The following is a 16634-nucleotide window of genomic DNA, read 5'->3' as shown; positions in this document are numbered from 1 at the left end:
TTAACGGTACTATTAAATTTTTATAAGAGAATTGAAGTTGTTTTTTTTTTGCTTCAAAATTACTTGTGAATCTACGTGGTGTTTTTAATTCCAGACTTAAAAAAATGGACTTTTGTAAATTTTTTTCAGTAAGTCAGTTTATTTGTTAAAAATTAAGAATTATTTTCGGGTGTTTTTATTGACAAACAAATTGATTAAAATTAATCGATTCTTTACCTCAATCAATTTTATTGATTGACTAACGACTTTTGTAACATGTAGGTGTGTCCACTAAATTTATAGGTTAAATTTACAAAAGCTGACTTCGGACAATTTAAAAAAAAACATTTACTTCGGAAACGTACACCTGAAATGTCATTATAAAGTATCATCAGTATGTCTACATTGTTACAAAATATAAAAAATAATCCATGTAAAATTTGGCGAATTTTTATAAGGTGGTGTTCAGCCGATTTTATGTGTATGTGTTTCGCCAACTGTGCTCTACGTTATGCGATTAAGGAAGTGTGAAAATGAGGTTTAGCTGTCAAAATTGTTTACACTTCTCTTCCGAAAAACTCACTAGGGGTATTCTCTGAGTCTTGCAAAGCCCTTGCATGGTGCGCAGATTGCACGGATTGCACGGTAAAAACCGTATTTCGTATGGGACAGCTTTGCAAACCGTGCAATCCGTGCACCGTGCAAGGGCTTTGCAAGACTCAGAGAATACCCCTACTGAGTTTTATTTAGTCTGTTCCTTTGAACTTCGGACTAAAACCTGTGGAACTGTCAAACTACAATTTTACGCTCTCAAATGAGAGTAAAAGGAGAACAGATGCAGAAGTGCATAGGAACGCAAAAAGCACTATTTCCTGTAAAAACGTCAGACGGTTTGTTTACATGTCATTGGTACTACACTGATTTGGCTGAAATATCACTAAATAATTATTAAAATCTATACATATTCAAATATTTCGTTGTTTACTTCCATTTTTTAACAAATATAAGGTTCTTTGCTTTCACCGCTTTCTGTTTTTGTTTGCACATGTAAATCAGCTGATCGTTTGACACTTTTCATGAACTTACAGGAAAAAAATCTCCGGACTAAATCCTGTAACTTCTGACTAGGAACAGTTGCTCAGTTACTCTCTCAAATGTGTTCCCACTTACAGGTTTTATGTCAATAGGAACGACTTCCTGTAAGTTCTGACTAAATCCTGTAAACCGGACTGCTATTGGAACAGACTATATATGTGAGTTTTTGGCTGTGAGTTTGCAACCGGTGTACACTACATAGCACACACTCATAGCGACAGAATTTAGTCCCCGCTATCACCTTATATTAATTCGCTTTGGATCCTACATACATTACAAAACGTTTGTGATTCTCAGAAAAATGTATCGTGGAAACTCAAACTGTGTCAACAGAATGATTCGAAAAAGAAAATAATCACAAAATTTAAGAAAAAGCATAAACTATCTTAGTGATGCTTTTGTTGCTTTTATGATAGGTTAGGGTTAGGTATATATAAGGTCCATAGCGTTAAAAAATAAACTACGATCACTTTAGACAGCTAATCACTAGGTACCAAGAGCAATCTTGAAGAACATCACAGTTCTCTTGACAAACTGGAACAACTTCTTATACCCTACCTAGGCGGCGATTAGGTAGAAAACCTGCTCCCACTAGACTAACCCGCAGTCTATTAAGGGCTGGAAACTCTCAGAGGATATGCTCCACTGCCTACTCCTGCGGTCTGCATCTTCTACAGATCTTATCGTTTGTCAGAACACCTCTTCAATCAGCATGGCGTCCGACAAAGCACCCTCTTTGGCCAGCCTGTCGGCCTCTTCGTTGTACGCTCACCGTTAGCTTGCTGACAGAAGATCACGATTGAGAGAATACAAAGGTTGCGCCGATCTCGGACCGCTATTCCTCTCTTAACGAATTTGACAGAATCGTTGTTTGCATGACGTCACACTGGTGAAACTTGTTTACGTTTTCCTTGCAACATTTATTCTTCTTCGTCCATTCTTGCTCACGTTTTGGCATTTCTCTCTCGCAATTGCACCAGTGTGACGTCACACAAAAGTTATTCTCAAAAATCCTCTCTGATCGGCGCAATCTTGTATTCTATCATTCTTGACAGAAGATACTCCTTTTTGTACTCATTCTCCTCTACACTCATTCTTCGAAGAGGCAGATTCAAAACCCCCCCAACGAGTTCTCTAGATGCACCCATGTACTTATGTATTTATCTCTTTTAAATTTTGTTACTCAGCTGTGTTAATCCACTCTACGCGCAAGATCTCTACAGTTTTCCGGCGCTGAAAAGCGCCAGGCATTCTCTGAACATCTAAAAGTATGAGGTGCTTCTGAACCGCTTTGCTTCAACATAACCCCAAACCCCTCTCGCCATGCCTATCATTCGCACTCACTCGGCGTGTGCATTGTTTCTTGCTTATCTGTTTCCGAGGCAAATTTTCATTTTTCTGTTTATCTTTCGCGCATTGTCAGTGGAATTATTGCCGATGATGTTTATGAAAATTTTTAATTTTGGCTGTGGGTAAATAATAACTACAAGCATGCATACAGGCACACAAACACAGAAGTCACAATGAATGCAATATATGAAAGATTGTGAGTTTTTGTGATTCTGTTGAAATTTGTGAAAATCGGCAAAGTGTCCAACCAGTCAGTGTTGACTTTTTAAATATGCTCGAACGAACGAATAAGCGAACGCAAGCGGGCACGTGTGCTAAATACTACATACTTATATGCAAATATCACTTACTACATATATTCATTTTCATGAATTCCAAAATTCGATCGATCTATCGACAGTTGACTATATAAATTTTAAATTGACGTTTGAGAACCTACCTTTTTGGCCAGCGCATTTGCGTGTATATACATACACACAAATATACATACATACGAATATTTTTGTTGTGAATTTTTCAATTTTCACATAATTAACAAAAAGTGTGCGTGTATAAATGTAGTGATTGTGTTTTTGTAAATTACTTGTGAAAATTCATTTTGAAAGCGAGACGCTAATGTTGTTATTTTTGTTTTGTTGTACATCGGTGGAGAACAAGTTTTTGCTGCTGTTGTTATTATTGCCAGTCGATACTAATGGATTGTATGGAAGAATGCTTTTCATATTTTATTAAGTATTAGTTCATGTGACTATGCATGAGTAGAGGTGCAAAAATGTGCATAAAAATATTTTAAATGCTTATTCATGCGGCCTAAGGACACACTCGTCATGCGCTAATTAATGTAGTGTAATATATTTACTTGATGTACTATATTTTTGTGGAGGTCGCCAAACTGTCGTCAATAGAAACATTTGAATAAATAGTGCCAGCATTCAGCTCTAAACAGAACCGACAATTTTACCCCTGAAATAAACCTTGCTTAAAAAAAAAAAGAATTTATTTATTTAATAATGCAACTACTTTAGTAGTATGAATAAATTTTTGATAAATGAAAAATTTTAGAACATGAAAGAACTTTTATAAAATATTTCTTTTATAGGGGCCGCCACTTGCTAAATTTTGTAAAACAACTGATAGCATGGTGATTTTTGNTAAAAAAAAAAAAGAATTTATTTATTTAATAATGCAACTACTTTAGTAGTATGAATAAATTTTTGATAAATGAAAAATTTTAGAACATGAAAGGACTTTTATAAAATATTTCTTTTATAGGGGCCGCCACTTGCTAAATTTTGTAAAAAAACTGATAGCATGGTGATTTTTTTGAAATATTTTCAAGGTTTTTAAAGGTAAAATTTTTGGTAATTTTTTTTTTATAAAAACACGATTCATACCATATAAACCACAAACTTTCGCATTTTATACAGAGCTTAGAAAATTTCAACAAATTTTCATCAAAATTTTAATTTTTTAATTAGAAAAATTTTGGGTATGCAGTTTAATAGTTTCTTAAAGTAAAATAAAGCTCAAGTTTTAAGCGGCTGAAGAATCGGGTTGATTTTTCATAATTTTTTTCTCTGCTGCCGGCTTTTGCTTGTTTTTTCATATAACAAGTGCAATCTATAAATTTTCTGCCATAAGAAACTCATGCTTGTATGGAAAAAAATTGCAAAAAAACCGTCACACAAAAAAAAAATTAAAAATCGAGGTTNAATAGTTTCTTAAAGTAAAATAAAGCTCAAGTTTTAAGCGGCTGAAGAATCGGGTTGATTTTTCATAATTTTTTTCTCTGCTGCCGGCTTTTGCTTGTTTTTTCATATAACAAGTGCAATCTATAAATTTTCTGCCATAAGAAACTCATGCTTATATGGAAAAAAATTGCAAAAAAACCGTCACACAAAAAAAAAATTAAAAATCAAGGTTTTTTTAACCGCTTTTACATATTTGCACTCTATTCAAATTTTGATGAAAATTTGTTGAATTTTTCTAAGCTCCTTATAAAGTTTGAAAGTTTGATTTATATGGCTTTGGTTAAAGCATAAATAAAAAATAACAAAAAAATTTAGCTTTAAAACCTTGCTAATATTTAATAGAAATCAAAATGAACTCATTTTTACTTCCCACTGCAGGTCGTTTTTGCACCATTTGCTGCGATAGGGTGATCTTCCACTCAGTCGTCGATATACACCCTTTCGATATTCGGCCCTTACAAAGTCTGTATCTTTTGTATATCTGCTCTCCAAATACAATTTCTGCGATATAACTCCTCTTTGTAGGCCAATAAAACCAATGAATTGTGTGACCAGTTTACATATCGATCACTCATAGTAGTAAATATCATTTATTTAAGTCGGTGCTTTATATGGTATATTTTCCATACCGCTGATTGTTCAGATATGAGTATTTTTATTAGCATAACTCCAATATCTATGTACATATACAGTGAAGGTAAACATTTTCTTTTAGCCGCGAAACAACTAAATCAAAATAGCCACGCTCATCATTAACAATATTTTTGTTTTGTTATTATTTTTTTACGAATTTTGCTGTTCAAATTAACATATCAACAACATTCGTGGGCACTTTTGCATCAGTCGTTGCCTATGGGTTAATGACAAAAAATCCTATACATGCACAACATTTCATATGATTGCTTGCACCCTACTTGATAAAATAAAAAAATTTTAAAAACAAAAATTTAATTTTACTTGATTGAACTTTAAAGATTTTCCTTGTTAATTTTTTAAACTTCAAAGAGTAAAAATAAGAAGTAAGAAATGTTTTTTTGTTTTTGGGAAATGAGTTACTATCGCTTTGGTAACTTCCAATAGTGACGAAGAAGTGACATCCGGGCGATTGGCGATAAAATTCTCTTCTAATTGCTGGCCGGGAACTTTCAAATAAGCATATTGTCAATGGCTGGTTTACTGTGTACTGTGGTAACTGCAAAGTCAAAAATATTCTTCAATGCTTTCCAAATTTATCTGGATCTTTTTTTTGAGTTTAATTTTCGAATTCAATATAATTTTTATATCGATTTCTTTACCTACCTGAAACTTATACCATGCTCCTGCTCTGAAAGTATTCAACGCGGGTCGCGATGCTGGTAACAAAGGAAGAGGAAGGCCTCCTCTGCGTTGGTTAGCCCAAGTTGAGAAGGACGTGGCTTCACTTAACATTTTGGTGTATACCCCTAATATGTAGTTAATTAAATATTTTCCCAATTATGAAGCCGATTAACCATTTTCAATGCATATATATGTACATATCAGTGTTGGCAATATGCTAATCTGATTAATGATTAAAAATTAACGACTAATATGTTAATCGCGATTGACGATTAAAATTAATTAATCGTAATCAACTAAACGATTAATGATTAAATTTTTGTAATCGTTAACCGCTGGCGGCGATTACGATTAATTAATTTTAATCATTAATCGTTAATCCAATTAAAAAGAAAATCTGATTAAGTTGTCTAGTTTGTCCGAATTTGAAACCAAACACCAGTTACAGTAATTATTTCGTGTCTTACGCTTATAAAAAGCACATAATATAAAAAAAAAATTATAATTATTGTTATTAGTAATACATAAACTGGGAACTTTTACAACCCAGCGCACATGTGCAGAGGGATATTAAAACCTAGTTTGTAAAACGTCTGTTGGAATAGATCTTAATGTAATGCACACGAAATTGCTTAGATTGATGAGGAAAACCGACTTAGCCATACCCGATTAACTGGCCTTGTGTGCACAGGAAAATTCCATCATAAATTAATTAATCACCAAGCCTACTTAATCAAATTAAGGGTTAATGATTAAAAATTCATTTTTTTAATCGTGGTTACGATTAACTGTTTAATCAGATTAAAATTAATCATGATTAACTGTAATCGGATTAAATTCAATCGAGTTAACTAATTGATTAAAAAATCAATCGATTGGTACATATATCACAACTAGTACTTACATTATAAAGTCCCGTTTTGACAGCAAGCAAGTCAAAACTCGTACGTGCCGGATGATTAATTTGCTCAACAAAAATGGTCAGTATAATGTTCACTTTCAAAAATATACTATGATTATTTTGTTAATAATTTGTCACTGTAATTAATTAATTTAGTATGCAATAAAATCTCCCCAAATGGGTCACCTCATGTTTATGTGCATAGGTACATACTCTAATCGTCGTTTTATTTTTTTTCATATTCACTCTTTAAAAACTTTACTTCTCAGCCTCTATCCAGCGCTGTTACTTGTAACTATTCCATAGTTTTTGAGGATTTAATGTTTACTTCTGGCGCGAAACGAAGCATAAATAATAATTATAGCAACAAATATATACGTGCTCCACCATACCGCAGGTATTTATACCAAATCTGCATTCAATATTGCAAATTAACACCTTCATAAAGCACATTGCCTTTGAATGAACAAAATACGGCTAATTTAACCAAAAAGCATCTGGCATTGCGTATGCGTTAGGGCGGTCCAATAATGCATGTGAAAAAGTAAAGTCGGAATTTTCATGCTCTCAACCTCTAGGATTGTTCCATACCGAAAAAATATACCCATATTTTTTATTTTCGAATCAAAAAAATATTTGGAGGTCACCCAAAGCGCTCAAAATCTCCCATGTATTTTATATGCGGGAAAAACACTTTTCATATAAATGGTATGGAATTCTTGAAAAGCAATTTAATTCGATTCGAAAACACTGTTTCTCTTCTGGAGACCCCCAATAATAATACCCAACTAATTATTTGACATTTTTTTCATAGTAACTATATATATTGAAGGTTGTTTCTCTCGGTGAGCTGGACTCATCGTCAGAAACTTATGAAGCAGTGAACTTGGTCACAAATGCCTGCAATGCTGCTCAAGCAGGCGCTCCCAAAGGGCAAAAAAAACCCCAGTGGTGGAATCCGGAGATTTCAGGACTGAGGAAGAACAGTAGGAGGCTCTTCAATCAAGCTAAACGAACAGGTCTTTGGCAACCATAGAAATACGCTCTCAAAGTTTTCAAGAAGGCCATAAAGAGGGCGAAACGCGAATCTTGGCAAAACTTCTGCAACAACATAGAAGAGAACTCTGAAGCCAATAGGCTGAGGAAAGTTCCCTCGAAATTCTCTTCAATTATGAACTCTCTCCAGATGCCTAACAGTGACTGGACGAAATCATGTAATGAAATGCTGAAGGTCCTTATGAGCCACTCACTTCTCGGGCTGCTCGGATGACACCTCCGTATATTCGCCCGGTCCTAGGACCTACTTGTCTCTGGGTGATACCAATACCGACGTCGTAAGTGAGGAGAGGGTGGAATGGGCTTTTATGTCCTTCAGCCCTACAAATCTCCGGGCCTTGACGGAATCTTTCCCGCTCAACTACAGGAAGCTAAGGACATACTGTGTCCCATGCTTTCTAAGATTTTTACAGCCTGCCTAACCCCGACTCCACCAAACACCACACGAGCGGACAAAGGCAAAGGTTGTATTCCTACCAAAAGGGGGCAAGGCCGTTCATGTTAATCGACGAATATATTTGACGGAATATTAAAACTGACGACTTCTCCCCGAATCAGTGTGGAGACCACACTTCATGAAATCGTATTGACGATTGAAAAAGGATTGACATTAAAAGAATACACGCCCGGAGTTTTTCTCGATATCGAGGGTGCTTTCAACAACGTCTACCCGAAGTCTGTTGTTAACTCCATTCTCATGGCGGGGGTACAGAGGGGTCTGGTGGACTTTGTTGAGCTCCTTCTCGTAAAGAGAACTATTCTATCAGAACTGGGGGATGGTTCAATTACAAAGTATATGACCAGAGACACTCCCCAAGGGGGCGTTCTCTCCTCTCTACTTTGTAATCTGACAGTGAACACCCTACTTCTAAGAAGCACCGGTTGTCACGTCATAGCGTACGCCGAGGATATAGCAATCGTGGCAATGGGCAAACATCTTCAGGTCCTGAGTGAGTTATTGAAAAACACACTCGATCTAAGCAAANTCGAGGGGGAAAGGGCCATAAACCTGAACCCAGGGTCTACGGCCATATAAACAGATGGTTCCAAGCTTAACAAACAACAAACTGAACTCGCGCTAAGTCTCAGTTTTCGCTTACCGCACCATTGTACCGATTTTCAAGCAGAATTGAACGCTATAATGGAGGCGGTTCGGTAGCTTATAACCTCCGCCCCTCCAGAATGGCCTATTGCTATTTATTTTGACAGCCAGGCTGCTATCAAATCTCTTAATTCTAATGAAACAATGTCCAAATAGCCATAGAATGCAGGAAGACTCTCAACTGCCTAAAGGATGAGCTGGCAAGGAGGGGGACGGAAGTATCTGTAGCCAATTCTGCTCGGAATGCGGGAATACCTCTAACCTCCTGCAAACGCAGACTAATGGCGAAACTCGTTGAGGAGGCAAATTTGGCCAAAGATGATTGATGACAACCATAAATGTTAAATTAAAACCAACAGGTGGCCAATTAACAGGTGGCAAAGCTCCTAGAAGCAGATTAGAAATAAAGTTCCTTCGAGGCTATTTCATTGATATCCATATATTGGATATAACTTTATAAATAGGTGGAAACACTGTTTAAAACAATTTCAAACTAAAACATTTTTAATCCTTTTTTATCTCACACCCGTATTGCGATACATATTTAAATTATCTAATTCTCATTATTAAACCAGAATAAAGTTTTTAAAACAATAATATTTGTTCAAAGCCATTTGGATTGATATTCATATTGTAGTAACTCATTTCACCTATTTTATACATTGAAATTCTCTTTGTAAATAGGTGGCAACCCTCCTACATTTAATGAAGAAATAAAGCCTTTTTGATAACTCATTTTTGATATGACTATGTACTTACATATTTCATGATCGAATTTTCGAGCTTTTCTTTTCATCATTTTTAAAGGTCGTCTCCCTCCCTCTATGGTACTCTTCATCATTAGGGATGAAATGATACGAGTAAATACAAGAACATGCTCGATAATTTTCGTTAGATAACAACTAATTTAGTATTGATTCTTTTGAACCAAGTACTGAGGTCAAGGTAATTTTTGTCTTCTTTGTACCTAAATACAGCAATTTAAAATGAAGTGCTTCTACAATTCTTGCGACAAAGAAAATTGATTCCTTGATGTAGGAACCTTTTTTAAAACTTCATTATTAACTTTTACTATTCGGAGTTTAGGATTCGTCGAGGATGATTACTTTATTACTTAAAAAAATTAAATTCAATCCGGTTCAAAGGGAATACCTTCATAGCCAAAAGTACCGATACGAGTAGGTATCGATACATACTTCAAATTCGATATATTTCGGTTATCGTTACTTTCAAGTAAAGCTATCGATACCTGCATGATATCAATTCTATGAATTTGGCTATTTATTTTTTTATTATTTAATTTAAATTACAATTTTTTTCATTAACCATATATATAAATCCAAGTTTCAAACTTTGAACAAAAAATAAACAGTATCATCAAAATTACACAATTATCATTCAGGATCTATAGAAAATTATTGGGTATGCTGTCTTATAGCCCTTGGTACATTCAACACCATATAAAAAATGGTTGAATATATATCGTATGGAAGCAAACAGTCAACAATAAAAAATGAAGAAAATCAACGCCAATTTATTATACTGGAATTGAATTTGCTAAAAAACTGGTAACAAAAAATGTTCTAAGAACTCCGAATATAAAGTGTGGAATTGTGATGAAATTACAATTTTTGTAGAACGTTTGAAACTTGGATTTGTTTGGGTTTTGTTTTAGAATGAACTTTATTTAAAAAAAGAAATCAAACTAATAAAAAAAATTAATAGCCAAAACTTGCGAATGTGAGGATGTCATATAGTTATGATAAACACAATTGTAACTAATCACCTCTTACGCAGCAATACGAGTTCCACTTCAGATTTCTTGAGAAACTTTGTTGAAATTTACTCACCCTATTAATGTGTATGTACGTTTGTGTGTACATATTTAAGGCCAGTATGCAACTATCAATGAAAATGAGTCAAATTTCCTTAAGGCAGTACGCAGTTCTTAAGAAATTTGCTACGTGTTCTACTACGGGTTTCTCAAGTTTTTTGTGAAAAAAGAGCACAAGGCAACCCATTTCTTGAGGAAAGAGTGAGGCAACAGGCTGTCACAGATGCCAAAATTTCTTGGACACACACACGAAATAATGGCAAATTTTTTCTTGATCGTTTTCTTGAGAGCTGCATATGTATCTACATATGTACACAGTTTACTTCCAAATGGGACTTTTCTGTGAATCACACTTCAATGGTATTCGAGAGATGAGTTATGGAATGGAATGAAAGGAATACGATGCAATTTTGCAATCCCATGAATTTTGTGTTTTATTTTCAAGTAGTCAAAATTATTCATATTATTTATTCATACATATCGGCTATATAGCAGGAAAAAAACCTGGCAAGTTTTTAATTCCATTTATATTTTTCGCACATCCAGGGCAATCTGATATCAAACGCCTGCGCAGAGAGAATGAACAACTGCGGCGTGAGATTTGGACGCTTCGCGACGAATGCGATCGCTTGAATAAACGCTTCAAGGCGAAGCTTTTGGATAGGCATAGCGGCTGCAGTGGCGGTGGACGACCCAGCAGTCACGTATGCGACAGTAATTGCAACAGTGATGTAAGTAACAATAAAAAGGGTTAGTGGCTTGAAGCAACGATTATTTTACTTTTCTCCCTCCCGTTTCTTCTTCAATCTTCCCAGGACTCAGATTCCTGTGATACCTGCAAGGGCAACGATGACGAATGCAGTGATGAATGCTGCACTGGTGGCAGCTGTCCACAACTGGCCACAAAGCAGCCTTTTATTGAATTTGCACCTGACACGCCCACAAGTCCTGCACCACGCACAGATACGGCGAAACTGGGCGTTAATTCCATGGGCGCCGCGTCCGAAAGCACACCAAATTTACATCAGGCATTTGATCATCTGTCCGTGGTGTCGGAGGAAACGATGAGCAATGCCGATTTACACCCGCCGGTGCCACACAATGAAATGTTGCATATTTATACGCTTGATAGCGGTGGATCGCAGATGACATTGCCCAGCTTAGTCGGACCGCTGACGCCGTTGACGCCTATCGAGCAGGTGGCCAATCAGCTGAATGACCTACAAGCGGTCGTGCCGCCATTATCTTACTTCGAGAATATAATACAGGATCACATGGGATCGAATATAGGTGAGCAAGCAATTGTCTAGTATTGTCGTATTAATATCTTGAAACACTCTCTTTCCTCTGCAAAGGCAACGCACCAAGCGCCAGCTCGCCTATTTCGAAAAATATGCGCCACACCAACGGTTGGGACTACAAACTGCAATCGCCTTTCGCACATCGAAAAATATCGGGTGACAGCTCACAACCGGCTCTACAGATAGCCAATCTCTCGTCGAGTACGGCACAACAACAACGCTTTAAGCCGCCTCAGCTGTTGTCAACATTTGTGCCGGCGGCAGGTAATGCGAGCTCGTCGAACTCGACCGGTTTTACGGTAACAGCGCCGAGTGTGCAGAGCCAGCCAAATACGTCCACAATAGAAACAGTCGCAATCACGACAACGCCTGTGAATGCGCCATCGACACTAAGTAGCCCAAAGCACTTCTTTGCGCCACTTAAACCCCGGCTGAAACTCAACACAGATTTGGCTAATAAAACCACGAACAACACCAACGTGCCTGGGGTACCACCCCTAAGTTCCAATCCAACAACAGCGGCGGTCGATGTTGAAGAAAATGCCTGCCAAAATTGTGACGCGCCTGACCTCTATGTACACAACGGTGTGGCTTCGCCCTACCAGCGTCAAATAGCGACCGCAACGAGTGCGGCCAATGCGGTGCCACCGCCAGTGCCTCAACGTGGCAGCTCCTCTCAAGTAAGTCCCCAGCATCGCGCTCGCGCGCATCACCAACACCAATATATGCAGGAGTGGCAGCAGCAGCAGTCGAACATGCGTCAACATTTGCATCCGCACCAGTATTCGCATCAGTACCAGCAGCAGCACCAGCGGCCACTGCAACAGCAACACTCGCAGCTGCATTCAGCTGTTGGGCTACCGCAATCGGTTGTCACCATCACGGTGACCGTAGATGATGCTGATGAGGTCGCCGCCGGTGCTGATACTGTTGCCGCTAGCGGTACTGATGCGGCTGTTGCTGCCACTGCAGTGCCTAACAATTTGGCAGTGAAGGGTAACCGCGCCCCATCAGCGGCATTAATTAACTCGCCACTTTCACTGCAAGCATCGCTTTATGCTACGGCAACAATACCAGTCCTGCAATCGCCTGCCGCTATGCCAGCGGTTTTTGTTGCACAACCTAACACTGTAATAACTAAGTTAAGTGAGCCAATTTATGCTACCGCACAAAAGCGCAGTAAGAGCCTAATTACCGCACCAGCGCTCACCAAACCTCTGGTGGCGGCTATCATCACCCCTACCAAGCGTCCAACGCCAACAACATCAAACAAAAGTAGTGGGACAGCAACGCCAGTTCACTCGCCGATACCAGCGCCTACGCCAACATCGGCGCCAAAAGCAATGCTTGTGGATGGTCACAGCCAGGTGAGGGGTCCTACTGGACCGCTCCGCCAAAATGTGCTTTGAGTGTTGGTTATTGTTGGTAGTGGGTAGACCAGATTGTATCGAGTAGTGCCAAGTTATGAGTTTTATATGCTTACACCTGAATTCATAAAAAGTAAAATACATACATATGTATGTAGGTAGTTTTGAAATGCTTGTTGACAAAAAAAAAACTAAAAAATATGTTATCAATTTACGAAGCTTTTAGTCCTTTTTATTTTTATAACACCTGTTAAATTTTTATTTTATATATCTAGTCTTTATGTATGCACACTTAGACTAGTCCGCCTTACTCTAAAAAAATTCTCACGAGTGCCATACAATGACTTTTTTCGAATAAGTGCCTGAATACGCTAATAAAAAAAGCTCTGTATTCGTATTTGTACCACTTATATCAGTATCGATACTATCGATGAGAGTGGTGAGAATATCGAAGGTTTGTCGATTTGGTTTCAATTAATTATTTTACACTCATATCTTAAAAAACGGATTTATATAATTGGCCATTCTACGCAAATACAGTAGGGTGGGTACTCTGTCATATATTTATGTATGTATGTACCTGTCTCTAATATAACCTCATAAACGGCCTTTGTAGAGGGCAACCAAGCTCACCTAACCGATATGTATACATAAGTATGTATGTACATAAACTTTTTCAAAGCGTCACTTATTCTATATAATTCGCGCGGTGATTTGTGTAAAATTTTTCACCTGTTTATCATTCTAACAAGACGTAATATGCCACATCTATTGTATATGTAGACTAAAAATTCCCTGGTATGGCTCAATTATAATCAGGTAAATCGATATCATTCAATTTTCATGAAGTTCAATTCCCGACATACACCACTTAAAGAAATCGTGCAAATAGCACAAAAATTCAACTTCAACTGTCAACTTCAGGAATGTCAACCCTTAAATTATTCGCTTTTAACGCATTGGCATGCTATTATTACATTAAGTCATGTCCATTTATACTTTAAACTAGAGCCCTCAGTGGTTTCCGTTCTAGACGGATAGCTCGTAGCGCACTGTTTAAATTTGAGGCCATTGAAAAAAAGAATACTAATCCTTTACAAATTATTAGAAAATAACTAACTGCTAAGAAAAAAGTTTAGTAACTAGAATGCGGAAACCAAATAAAGAAATATTACTTGAACCTTGTACTGTTCTTCTTCACAGACAGAGTCTGTCAATTTGGAAACGATCCTCAATGACATCCAAGCAATATCAGAGGACATTTTGGCGATTCAGCTGGACAAGCGAAAGGGGAATGATAATGACATCAACAAGCCGCTGGAACAGAACGACAAAAACAAGAAGCCTTACCGTTCTGAAATGAATCTGACACTTCAGTACGACGGGGTAAGTCAGGCCACTACTGCCGCCAACAAGACCGCAACCGCGACACAGACGTCTTTCGGCAGCAACGGCGGCAACAACGCCCGCTGTACGCGTTCATTGGAACGCGAACACACCGATAGTCCGTCGCCCCACATACCCGACGCAATGGTCCCCTTTCCAGACAAACGTACCTACATCGGCTTTGATCAGCTGAACAACGAGGCAATAATTGAGCTGCCGCCTTCAAGCGTTGCAAATATGCAAAGACCGCCACTGCCAACAGTAGTAAGTGCACCCAACAAGGCACATCCACCAACGCCGCCGGCGCGTGGGTATCCATCGCCGCTTAACATACGCTGCGCGGGTTTGGCGCGTGGCACGCCTGTGGCAATACCAGAGCCACCGGGAGGGGAGACGGCGAGCAGTGCACAGGGCAGCACGCCAGTGATAGTAGGCCTTGCACCAAACAAAAGCCAACTTTATACCGCTATAGCGAATGCGGCAGCTAAGCGCGCGCAGTATCGTTCATCAATGGCGCATTCGCTAGAAGGGCATTTGTCCGCTGCAGCTGTAGCAGCGGGCACGGATGCGAATAATGCGGATGCCGCAAACGAGGTGAGTACGGCTCGGCGAAGTTTAAATATACAAGAATTTGTTTCATGTACATAATGTATCCTTTATTTAGGCGCTGAGTAGTGAGGCTGCGCGACGGAAAGCGCGACGCGTTTCAATCGTTTGTGGCGACTCAAGTACGCCGGACTCACCTGATCCAGTGACAAATCCTCACCTAATTCGATCTCAAGCACAAATTAATTTGAGTGGCCTGCAGGATGCCGCCACAGCTACTAATTCAAATTCAGCGAACACAACAATAACAACAACGAATACGATTTCTCCATCCGTAGGTAGTTGCTCAGACCTGCCATCCGCGCTGGTTAATCCAGCGCTGAGGAACCTCAAGCAGACCAGCCACAGCACACCCAATTCACCACATTCCGTGCGACGTCGCAGTAACAGTAACACTATGAGCCCGCATAACAGCGTTGCTGACACCGCACATCCCCCACAATCACTGTCGGCCAACACGTCCCCGCGCCACACGGCTACCGTACACCATCATCACAGCAATAGCAGTTGTAGTAATATTTCCGCGGCTCAACAGCGCAAATCCAGTCAGGACTCTACGCCCGGCAACCCGACGGAATTGGCAGCTGTTGAGGCAATTGCAGGGCGCTCACGTTGTTCCAGGCGTCACTCCGACGGTACGGTGGCGAGTAATGCGCATCGCATTAGTGGCACTTCCGGTCATCACCACCATCATCGCCACCATCATCATCAGCACAGTTCGTCGGTGCTCAGCAACAATCTGCATCACAGCCATCATTCGCATCAGGACAGCACTTCGTTGTCGGAACACGGATCGAACAGTTCGGCCTCGTCGCGAGAATCATCGACTTCGTTCAGTGTGCGTTCACATCGGCGGAAAATCTCAATTAGTTCGCACACCGGGGGTAAGATACCATGGTGTGGGTGCTGGGGCAACGGCTGCTTGTAGGTAAGATAAATGCATACATATGTATGTATAGTTGTGTGGCGAGAGTGTATTTTAAAGTGTATAAAAACGTCTAAGTAAATGTAGTAAATTTGAATTTATATATAAATACACATTAATTAGTTTTATTATATTTATCAATTTAAATGTATTTAAATTCGTTAGGAGTTAAATTCTAGGAAATTCGTTCGAATATAGATTACTATTAAAATATTGAATAAAAATTAATTAAATAAATGTTCTAATATACATACTAAGCTACAAAGCTGTTCGAATCGGTTATTTCATAATTTTGCTTTATGGAGTTTTTTTTTTGTTAGGGCTGATTTAATCAGAATTGAGTTCCATGCTTAATTTTGATTTGTTAAATATATATTAAAATAAAAACTAAATATGTATGCTAAGTGTTTGTGGGGTCGTCTTATTATTGTAACACAACTAGAGGGATCTTCAGTACGGCGTTTGTATTATTCGTCTCCTTCTTTATTTATTACTACACTTTCAGGAAACAGGATATCTCAAGAGACAAAGTATGCCTTTATAACCTGGCATTAACTGATGCTGCAAAAATCGTTATGATTTTCTTTACGAAGCGAAACCGAGTCCACTAGCTTTGCCTACTTTATACAGACCTTCTTTGGTTTACATATCTGCATACTATTTA

At 38.4% G+C, this 16634-nt stretch overlaps 1 protein-coding gene across 1 annotated transcript in view; it reads left to right on the top strand.

The window, feature by feature from the left end:
- LOC108368356 (mucin-5AC) overlaps positions 1-16306 on the top strand; it is a 58840-nt gene extending 42534 nt beyond the window's left edge. Inside the window, exons 3-7 of the mRNA XM_017623201.1 lie at positions 10932-11116; positions 11201-11675; positions 11741-12366; positions 14257-15033; positions 15104-16306. Coding sequence (XP_017478690.1) covers positions 10932-11116; positions 11201-11675; positions 11741-12366; positions 14257-15033; positions 15104-15973 — 2933 coding nt within the window. The 3' untranslated portion in view covers positions 15974-16306. The remainder of the gene's footprint in view (positions 1-10931; positions 11117-11200; positions 11676-11740; positions 12367-14256; positions 15034-15103) is intronic.
- Positions 16307-16634: the final 328 nt, after the last annotated feature.

Source organism: Rhagoletis zephyria, unplaced genomic scaffold (assembly GCF_001687245.7).
Source record: "Rhagoletis zephyria isolate East Lansing unplaced genomic scaffold, Rhagoletis_zephyria_1.1 Rzeph_scaffold_03085, whole genome shotgun sequence".
Taxonomy (NCBI): domain Eukaryota; kingdom Metazoa; phylum Arthropoda; class Insecta; order Diptera; family Tephritidae; genus Rhagoletis; species Rhagoletis zephyria.
Note: the sequence above shows the minus strand (reverse complement) of the source record. Positions and strands in the feature narration are given on the sequence as shown.